The 10,708-nt window shown below is 44.7% G+C and overlaps 1 protein-coding gene across 1 annotated transcript; it reads left to right on the top strand.

Annotated features, from left to right (window-relative positions):
* Positions 1-627: 627 nt before the first annotated feature.
* LOC123085763 (probable galacturonosyltransferase 7) lies at positions 628-5,757 on the top strand. Its single transcript, XM_044507463.1, has 9 exons — positions 628-1,132; positions 1,336-1,364; positions 1,514-1,615; positions 2,536-2,608; positions 3,070-3,131; positions 3,308-3,606; positions 3,866-4,223; positions 4,306-4,848; positions 5,069-5,757. Exons 1-9 carry the CDS (start codon positions 1,015-1,017, stop codon positions 5,351-5,353), a joined length of 1,869 nt encoding a protein of 622 aa, XP_044363398.1. The 5' UTR covers positions 628-1,014; the 3' UTR covers positions 5,354-5,757.
* Positions 5,758-10,708: the final 4,951 nt, after the last annotated feature.

The raw sequence follows: 10,708 nt of genomic DNA, 5'->3' as shown, positions 1-10,708 counted from the left end.
AATCCCTTCAAAGCCGTCTTCCCATAGCTGTCACCATAGAGGCGGGAGGCAACGCCGGAGACGAGGAGAAACCCCTGCGGTCGAGAGGGGTCGTCGCTCCTGGAGGTGATCTTGCCCCCACACCATCTGGCAGCCATGGCGCGCTCGCATTAACATCACAAGGCGAAATGCCTCATCACCACCTTCCATAGGCGCGCATGGCCTTCGTCGGTGTTCCCTCTGGCAGCGGAGATGCGAGGGTCTGGGGTCACTGGCGGCGCGACTAGAGTTCTCCATGTCGCATGTCTCTCATCGGAAACGACGTGCACCCAAAGAGTTTTAAATTTCTTTATCAAAAGGAAGATGATGAAACTAATTTGAAGTGCTGCAAGGGTGAGCTGCCATGGTAGATTGTTCGCAGCACCACTGATATCCATCACAATACGGTAAGTTTTATTCCTTTCATTCCATATTAATTAAGGCCGAGTTGGATGTATCTAGACGTTAATTAATATTAGGACGAAAGAAGTAATAAACAGCATAGCAAGTCGAATTTTGTTAAAACTTCAAATAAAACCTCTCCTCTACGAGGCAGAAAACCCCAAATAAAAGGAAAGGGTTGAAAACGAGACGCAGCAGGCGAGGCAAAAGGGCCATTATTCCTTGACACCCCTCGCACACTTCTCCCCTTGTCCTCCGAATCCCAAATCCAAACAAGAAGAAACAATACTACAATCCTCTTTCTCTTTCTCTTTCTCTTTCTCCCTGCGCCGCGACGTCCTCCGCTCCCTGCCCTGTCTTCTCGCGCACACTAACCAATCCGAGCGTCCGGCGACGCGGCTCCCAAATCGCCACGCACCGATCGGGCCCGGCGCCACTGGGGTTCCCGTGCCATTGCCCCAATCGGGAGGCATTCATCTGCGCGCCGCTGCCCTGCCCCGTCGCGGCGGTGGCGGTGGTGGTATGATCAGTAGAGGGCCACGCGGCGGCGGCGGCGGCGGCGGAGATTAGGGTCTTGGGAAGGGGGAGGAGGTTATGAAGGCGACTGCGCCGCCGGCGAAGAGGCGGAGGGGCCCGCGGCTGGCGGTGCTGGCGCTCGTCTTCTGCTCGCTGCTCGTGCCGATCGCCTTCCTTTTCAACCGCTTCCCCGCCGGTGAGTTCTTCCCGTCCCTCTTGTCCCCACCCGGATTTTGGTAATGCGGGTGGCGCCGCGGCTTACTCGATCGGATCCGCGCCATTCCCGGCGGATCTGTTCCGGGAGTGTTGTTTCGTTAATTGTCGTTTAGTGCTGGATTCTGGTGTTTTTGTCCTTCTTACTTGAGCCAATTTTCTGATTGGTTTGGTTGTTTGCTGCAGTGTATGTGACGGATGAGCGCCCCCAACAGGTAACTTTCTCTTTTTTTTTCTAACAAAAATTAAAATTATATGCGGACGTTTGTCCAAGTTTTCATGGACTGCTTTTTATGAAAATGGTCATGGGTTGGGATAGTATGACTGATTCCTGCTACCACGTGTTCATTTGTGCTGCATTTAGGAGGTTGCTTTGCCTTCATTCGATCGCTTAGTGGTAGAAAGAGACAGGATTGTACATGAAGTGCCGCGGCAGGGTGGTAGAGATGTGAACGCAGAGTCAGAGGTTAGTGGCTTTGCATTTTTTTTTTCTTATGTACTGACAGTGATGAACTCATATAACCGCATCTAGATCATTCCACCGAAAGCTATGTGTATTTTGTTCGACACTTCTAGTGTTTGGTTTTAGCCCCTGTTTGTTCTCCGCTATTAATGTCATGAAACTTAATAACACTAGTGATGCCTACTAGCATGCCTTGTAACTAAAAGATACAGTACCCCATAATCTTTGATGTTCACTAGCATGAGAAATAGCAGTTCAGAACTTTGGTCCTGACTTTTGTTCAGTAGGCCAAAACATGAGCCCACAAGTTCGTTTAAAATTAACAGGCCATGCTTGCTCTACTCTCACATTAGTCATTTCTGCCACTCTTCCTCATACTGTCTATCAGCATGTTTCAGACTTACCAGCAGGAGTAGGCATTTTTTCCAAATACCAGCTAGTTTAGGCCTATGCTAAAAGGAAATTGTGCATAAGCTCTTACATAAAAAAAATTAAAGAAAATTTTATCGACTGACTGTATCACTGAAGTATATGGGGTTACTTGAAGCAGACCAAATTGAGTTGGATGGTGTTTTTTTGTCAGCTTAAGGAAACATGGTGCACTCCTCACCATTGTCTTCTTCTGTGCCACCTCTCTTCGACCGAATAGGACAATATGGAAAACGCATACAGAAATAATTCAAGCAAACAGCTACAAACCACCCCACAGGGATGACAAACAAAGTGATATATCAAAGAAGTACTATATTTAATCTCTCCACCCTAGTCTCTTTCTTCATGATTATGCACTATGAAGGCTGTGAAAAGTATATGTTGTAGAATCAGTTAATACATTCTGTTATTATTTTTGCATAGATTACTAGTGTTTTCCGTTACAGCTTTGGATAATTTGAATCCTTGATGTGTTACTCTTTTTCTTTCAGGATGCGCACGGAAAGAATTCCGAGGGCAATATAGACTTGCATCACCAAATTGATACTGAACATAAAGTTAAAGGTTAGTAGTGGCTGCAACACTGTTACATAAAGTTTAATTGAATATATGAGAATACCATAATCAATTATGCACCAAATTCCATTCATGTAAGTGAACTTTTAGATATACATCATTTTGAAATGTTTCAGGAAAAATATTATAATGTTGTAGGAACCAGTTACCTGGACACTGAAAAATAGTTGGCCTTTTACTCAATTTGCTTCAGCACCTCACCATCTTCGCTGTTACTTGTTTCCAGTGCAGGCCTTTTTGCCACTATATCTTAAAATAAACTATTAACACATAATTCTGAACAAATGCTGGTGTGTTTATCTAGGATGTGATGATAATTAACCATACTTTTTTTTCTAAGGTCAAGCAATGTATGCGTGTGTAGTGCATCTTCTCTACCTGATTCTCTTCTCATGATGTACTCATGTTTCAGTTGGTCATGCTGACCCACTAATTGGCACTGTATGCAGTTCTCCCCGCACCAAAAATTGAACAAGCGAAGCCAGTACCAGTTCCAGTTCCACCCAGAAAAGTATGATGGCTCTTGTTTTGCTGTTTCTCTTTGTACACAAGTCATGATTTACCTTCTGAAGCATAACTTCATTTTCCCATTAATATATACTTACTTTCTCTTACTTGAGCCCAAGCTGTAATTTTGTTACTCTTTTAAGAGAAGTACTGATGATTTGGAGAATATATTGATGCCAGGATTTCAGTGACAACAACATGAGACGTCCCAGGGTCCCAAGTGCTGATGAATTGGAGAAGGCTAAGGCTTGTCAGCTTGAATTCGGGAGTTACTGTCTCTGGTCCATTGAACACAAAGAAGTTATGAAAGATGCCATTGTAAAAAAACTAAAAGATCAGCTATTTGTGGCTCGATCTTACTACCCAAGCATTGCCAAACTTAAAGGAAAGGAGGCACTGACTCGTGAATTGAAGCAGAATATCCAAGAACATGAGAGGGTTCTAAGTGAATCCATTGTTGATGCTGATCTACCATCCTTGTGAGTATTTATTCGGCATGCTTGTTATTCTTCTTGCCCCGTTTAGCATTTCATGGTTCCATCTTGTATGTTGAAATTATGACAGCAGATCATTTATGCATTGCATGGGGTTGAAATGCTTTGTTACATCTTACATGTATATTTTTTCTTAGTGTTCATCTTGAATTTGTATCCGGTATGGTTGACTGGGAAAGTACTATCAGTCGTGACTGTGCATTTTATTGTTTGTTACTGAATGACACTTGACCTGTGCTTTCAGCATAAAAAAGAAGATAGAGAGGATGGACCGTGCAATAGCAAGAGCCAAATCGTGCACTGTGGATTGTAACAATGTTGACAAAAAGCTTCGCCAGATACTTCATATGACGGACGATGAAGCTCATTTTCATATGAAGCAGAGTGCCTACTTATACAACCTTGGTGTTCACACGATGCCCAAAAGTCATCATTGCCTTAATATGAGGTTGACAGTAGAATATTTTAAATCAACTACATTGGATTCAGATGACTCTCCTGTCCATAAGTTTAATGTTCCAGATCATAGGCACTACATTATATTATCCAAAAATGTGCTTGCCGCTTCCGTTGTCATCAACTCATCTGTTAGTAGTTCTGAGGTATGCAGGCAACTTATACTCTTTTGCTGATTGAACATCTTCTGGGTTTGGCATTGCTGATGTTCCTTTTGGTGTTTTGCAGGAGACCAGGAATGTAGTCTTTCATGTACTAACCGATGCTCAAAATTTCTATGCAATGAAGCATTGGTTTTCAAGAAATGCCTACAGAGAATCAGCTGTCAATGTCATTAACTACGAGCATATTATTTTGGAGAATTTGCCAGAGTTCAGCATGCAGCAGTTGTATATGCCCGAGGAATTCCGTGTTTTCGTCAGTAGCTTTGAGCGACCTACCGAGAAGTCTAGAATGGAGTATTTATCAGTGTTTAGTCACTCACATTTCTTTATTCCGGAAATATTTAAAGATTTAAAGAAGGTGATTGTGTTGGATGATGATGTCATTGTTCAACGTGATCTCTCTTTCTTGTGGAATCTTGATATGGGAGATAAGGTGAATGCCGCAGTCAAGTTTTGTGGCCTGAGACTGGGCCAACTAAGAAACCTTCTCGGCGAGGCAATGTACGATCCCCAGTCATGTGCATGGATGTCTGGGTTGAATGTCATTAATTTGGAAAAATGGAGAGAGTATAATGTTACAGAGAATTACCTGCAACTCCTGGAAAAGGTTGGTTTGTTGTCAGCCTGATTTTATTTCAAGTTCTAAAGCATGCATTGTATTTTGTTTTATTCCAATATTTTCAACCATCATCCATACTTGATATAGTGAGCACTTGTGATACTATCTTAAACTCTTTAGTTTCAGTCTATTTGAAAAATGCATGATTTGGGCCCATCTTGCATGAAGTGATTAGCTTATTATCACTTCTACTCTTATTCTATTACAGTTCCGGAACAATGATGACGAGGCCTCACTACGAGCTGCAGCTTTACCTATAAGCTTGCTTTCCTTCCAGAATCTTGTATATCCTCTTGATGAGAGGTTGACTTTATCTGGGCTCGGCTATCAGTACGGAATTGAAGAAAAAGTGATCCGAACTTCTGCATCATTGCACTACAATGGTAATATGAAACCTTGGCTTGAATTGGGTATACCAAATTACAGGAAGTACTGGAAGAGGTTTCTGGCACGAGATGAGCGATTCATGGACGAGTGCAATGTAAGTCCATAGCAAACTTTGGAAACCAGAAGATTTGACTGACGGTAGATTGTTTCGTCTACTGCTGTACTATATACCAAGAGGGCAAAGCACTTGGAGTGAAAAGACCAGAAAAGAAGTCATTAGCCATCAATTTTGACAGGGTAGATCCAACACCATCTGTTCATTGAAATTAGTGAGCTTGATGGGTGGTTTTTCTGCAGTTAGAGAAATTAGCCTTAAGTCGAAGGATAATGCGGTAGGCAATGGTGATGTGTAGTGGTGAGGCTTCAGGTAAAAGGGAGTGTTCACTCTCATCATCTAGAATACGGGACAGGATTGTTGGTGATGCGTTGTGGCACCTTTAATTGAAAATTGGTGCCTTACACGTCATTGATGCAGGCTGATTCTTTTCTTCGTTAAATTTTTGACCCAAATTCTTTGTTCTTAGTTACTGCACATTGATTGTTTATCAAAGTTATGTGGATGGGAGGTATATTTGGTTTGTCAGAAACTTGTTGGTCACAACTAACAAGGTTGACAGCTCGGTGGATATCTTTGCACATTCTTGTTCATTTTCTTGCGTCACGGAAAATGTGAAATGGGTGTGTTCTTAACTGGTAACTCTCGTTCAAGAAGAGTACGATGGGCCTCTCAGTTTGTTGTTCATTCATGTCCTTTCTTTCATGTAGTCGAGACCCTGAACTTGCAAGTTCCGACGTTGGTACACGATGTGTTAATATTTGCTGAGATCCTGAGACTTGCTGCCGAAACATTTACATGTGTGCAGTATGCATTAGGTAGGGATGATAGAAGTGCCATCGGTATTTGAAAATAAACTAGTCGGTGATCTGGTGAGAGTGGACGATCTGCACACAGGGGCATCTGCACCCGCTTTTCAAAAATGTACTTTTTACGTGTTTTGTAATGTTGAAAAATTCTATTAAAAAAATATGCATACATGTCGGCAAAGATACGTCCACGGCACAAAATTTTGTGTAAAAAAGTATTTTTGTTTTGTCTCAGTAAAAAAAACAAATTTTACTACTTCTAAATAGCGTTTCACGGCACAAAATTTTGTCTTTTTTGCATAGGCTACAAAAAAAGTTGTTTTCCTGTGAAACTTTCTGCACACACATGGAATATGAATATGTCCGCGTGCACTCTTTTTCAGAATTTTTTGACATTGCAAAATGTGTTTTTCAAAATGGGTTCATATGTATTCGGGTTTATCCATGCACTTCTCGTGATCTGGCGGACATATCTCATGGCATTGTGCAGCCAGCCGTTTTTATACCTTTTTAAAAGGAGATCACCGCTGTCTCATGAAAGCTCTAGCTACGCAAGGACACCTCGAGGTCCCGACTGGGAGCCCGGATCCGTAAATCAGAGACAAACAAAGGAGTTTTGAGTTTTACGGAAGTCCTCTGACATCCCGGTTCATCCAAAATCTTTTTCGGACCCACATCTTCATCTGTCTCATTTTTTCTCCTTTCTCTATTGCCTTCGCTGCCGCTCCATCATCCCGGCTGCCACGCTATACCCCTGCTCGAACTCTACGTCTCTATCACCTCCAGCATTCCAAGCGGGCTCCATCCCGCTTCTCCTTTGTCGTCGTTCAGCCCCTGTCTTCTGACTGCCCCGCCAGGTACCATCCGCCACTACTACTCACCATTCTTATACCAGTCGTTGTTCAATGTATTGTCAGAGCTAAAAAAGTTTTCCATTCTTTCTAGCAGTGAATTACGATTGAAGTACATATACGAGCACTATGTTGAGTCGTCCGACGAGGAGGACTACTCGGATGAGACGACGATGATGCAGGCGGTCCTTGAAGACACAGAGCGTGTGGAAGAGCATGTTCTCAGTTCTCAAGGGCTCGATCAAGGGTCGTTGAGTGCTCAACCGCAATAGGGCGCGCGTCCATTTGACACTGATGGGCGACTACTTTGCCCCAGATGCACTCCTCGCTGACCATTTTTTGCCGACATTTTCGAATGCGCAAGACTGTCTTTGATCGTTTGTACCGTGGCGTCCGGTCCTATGATGACTACTTCATCTTGAAGAAGGACGTTGTGGGAACGATTGACTTTTCTAGTTACCAGAAGTGCACGGCCGCACTACGGATGCTTGCATATGGCACGGCCGCTGATTCGTGGGAAGAGTACCTACGGATTTCTGAGAGCACATGTGGAGATGCCATGGTTAGGTTTGCAACTGCCATGGTCGAGGTGTTCGGACCTCAGTACATGAGAGAACCAATTATGGTAGACACCGAGACACTCTTGGCAATCTTAGAAGCAAGAGGGTGGCCAGGTTTGCTTGGATCTCTTGATTGCATGCATTGAAAATGGAAGAACTGCCTGAAGGCTTTACAAGGGCATAGGGTCATGTTAAGAAGCCCACCATCATTCTTGAATCAGTTGCATCACATGATTTTTGGACTTGGCACACTTTCTTTGGCATGCCCGAGTCTCACAATAACATCAATGTGCTGCAGCGATCACCGTTGTTTGCGAGGCTGACTGAAGGAAAAGCTCCTTCTTGCCACTATACCATTGTAAGGGCATATTTATCCCTTAGTAGTTTTGGTGATTGATGACAATGCTTTTGCGGACTAGTCGTGTGCATTGAGCATTTCAGATATATCATATCTAGGCAAAAGACGATTTGGTGCCACACGAAGACTATTGAAGACAGTGTTTCTCTACGTTTCTTTTCGGTGGTTTGAGTCATAGGAAATCCGTACTATTAAGAAGGGTCCGCATTGAAAAGGTTTGGATGGAATCAACACGTATACATATGTTCCTTTTGCACCACCTTTCCTTTGGCTCTTTGGAGCATTCTCCGTTTCTCCGAATCTCTGCAAAAGGATTGACTTCGAGTGTTGCTGAACTGGGGCATGTGGTAGTACTGCTCCTCAGAGCAGTAGTACCGCAGGCCCCTGCGGTAGTACCGGCCTTGGGCGCGGTAGTATCACTTCTCTGACGCATTAGTACCGTGGCCTCAGGTCTAGCTCAGCAGCACAAGCGGAAGTAGGGACGGATGTAATTTTTTACATCCGCGCCCTACACGGTAGTACCGCTCCTGGCTTCTGGTACTACCGTGTCGGATTTTTGCATAGATCCAAACTCAGCAGAAGTTGCCACGGATGTATTTTTATATGTCCATGCCTTCCCAAATCTGGACTATCCCTGCCTTGCGGTAGTACCGCGCCAGCGGTTCTACCGCCCTCTGCTTCGTCGCATCAGGACTGTGTTGGATACTGCTGCGTGGGCGGTAGTACTGCAGTGCCTTGCGGTAGTACCGCGTCTCCGGTGCGGTAGTACCGTGCGTTGCAGGCTGAGTTGGTGGATAACAGTTGGATTTGCTCTTCCACTATAGAAGGGAGTCATCTTCTCCAAGTTGACTTACCACTTCCACCCCCAAACTCAATTGTTGCTCTAAGCTCCATTTTTGTCCGATCTCTCTCCCTAACCAATCAAACTTGTTGATCTCATAGGGATTGGTTGAGAAGGTCTAGATCTACACATCCACCAAGAGATATTTGATTTCCCCCACTAATCCCTCGCGAATCTTGTTACTCTTGGGTGTTTGTGACGCCCCCGATTTGACCGTACACTAATCATACACGCAAACATGTACGATCAAGATCAAGGACTCACGGAAAGATATCACAACACAACTCTATACACAAAATAAAATAATACAAACTTTATATTACAAGCCAGGGGCCTCGAGGGCTCGAATACATAAGCTCGAATGCACAAGAGTCAGCGGAAGAAATAATATCTGAGTATAGACATAAGTTAAACAAGTTTGCCTTAAGAAGGCTAGCACAAAAATAGCAATGATCGAAAAGGCAAGGCCTCCTGCCTGGGACCTCCTAACTACTCCTCGAAGTCGAACTCTGCGTAGAACCATCCTCGGGATCCTCTGGCTCCTGGACTCCATCATATGATCGCAGTAACCGGGAAAAGGGGGAAAAGAAGTAGGAAAGCAACCGTGAGTACTCATCCAAAGTACTCGCAAGCAAGGAGCTATGCTACATATGCATTGGTATCAATGAAAGGGGTAGTATATGTGGACTGAACTGCAGAATGCCGGAATAAGAGGAGGATAGCTAGTCCTATCGAAGACTACGCTTCTGGGAGCCTCCATCTTGAAGCAGTAGAATAGAGTAGATGGTAAGTTAACCAAGTATCATCGCATAGCATAATCCTACCCGGCGATCCTCTCCTCGTCGCCCTGTTAGAGAGCGACCACCGGGTTGTATCTGGCACTTGGAAGGGTGTGTTTTATTAAGTATCCGGTTCTAGTTGTCATAAGGTCAAGGTACAACTCCGGGTCGTCCTTTTACCGAGGGACACGACTATTCGAATAGATAAACTTCCCTGCAGGGGTGCACCACATTTCCCAACACGCTCGATCCCCTTTGGCCGGACACACTTTTCTGGGTCATGTCCGGCCTCGGAAGATCAACACGTCGCAACCGTACCTAGGCACAACAGAGAGGTCAGCACGCCGGTCCAAATCCTATGGTGCGGGGTATGGGCCCATCGCCCATTGCACACCTGCATATTATCAACGTGGCCGGTAAGCAAACCTAGCCTCCCTAATACAAGAGCAGGCGTTCCAGTCCAATCCGGCGCAAGCCGCTCAGTCGCTGACGTCAGGAAGGCTTCGGCTGATACCATGACGTCGAGTGCCCATAACTGTTCCCGTGTAGTTGATTGGTGCATATAGGCCAGTGGCCAGACTCATATCAAATACCAAGATCTTGTTAAGCGTGTTAACTGAATTAACCACGGACGCCGATCAGGGCCAGGCCCACCTCTCTCCTAGGTGGTCTCAACCTGCCATGTCGCTCCGCCACAAAGTAACAGTCGGGGGCCATCGGGAACCCAAGCCCACCACTACCTGGATGGAACCACCTGCCCCTTCAGCCCCCACATCGGAATCACTTGCGGGCACTCTATGAGCTGACCCGACTTTAGTTACCACATGTATCATGTATTATGTATATAAGTATAAACCCATGATCACCTCCCGAGTGATCACGGCCCGATAGTATAGCATGGCAGACGGACAAGAATGTAGGGCCACTGATGGAATACTAGCATCCTATACTAAGCATTTAGGATTGCAGGTAAAGGTAACAACGGTAGTAGCAAGGACAGGCTATGTATCAGAATAGGATTAACGGAAAGCAGTAACATGCTACACTACTCTAATGAAAGCAGTAGAGAGAAGAATAGACGATATCTGGTGATCAAGGAGGGGGGGGGGCTTGCCTGGTTGCTCTGGCAAGAAGGGTTCGTCGTCGATGTAGTCGATCACAGGGGTACCGACATCGGTCTCGGGGTCTATCGGAAAGAAGTAACGGAG

Source organism: Triticum aestivum, chromosome 4A (genome assembly GCF_018294505.1).
Source record: "Triticum aestivum cultivar Chinese Spring chromosome 4A, IWGSC CS RefSeq v2.1, whole genome shotgun sequence".
NCBI classification, from domain to species: Eukaryota; Viridiplantae; Streptophyta; class Magnoliopsida; order Poales; family Poaceae; genus Triticum; species Triticum aestivum.
Note: the sequence above shows the minus strand (reverse complement) of the source record. Positions and strands in the feature narration are given on the sequence as shown.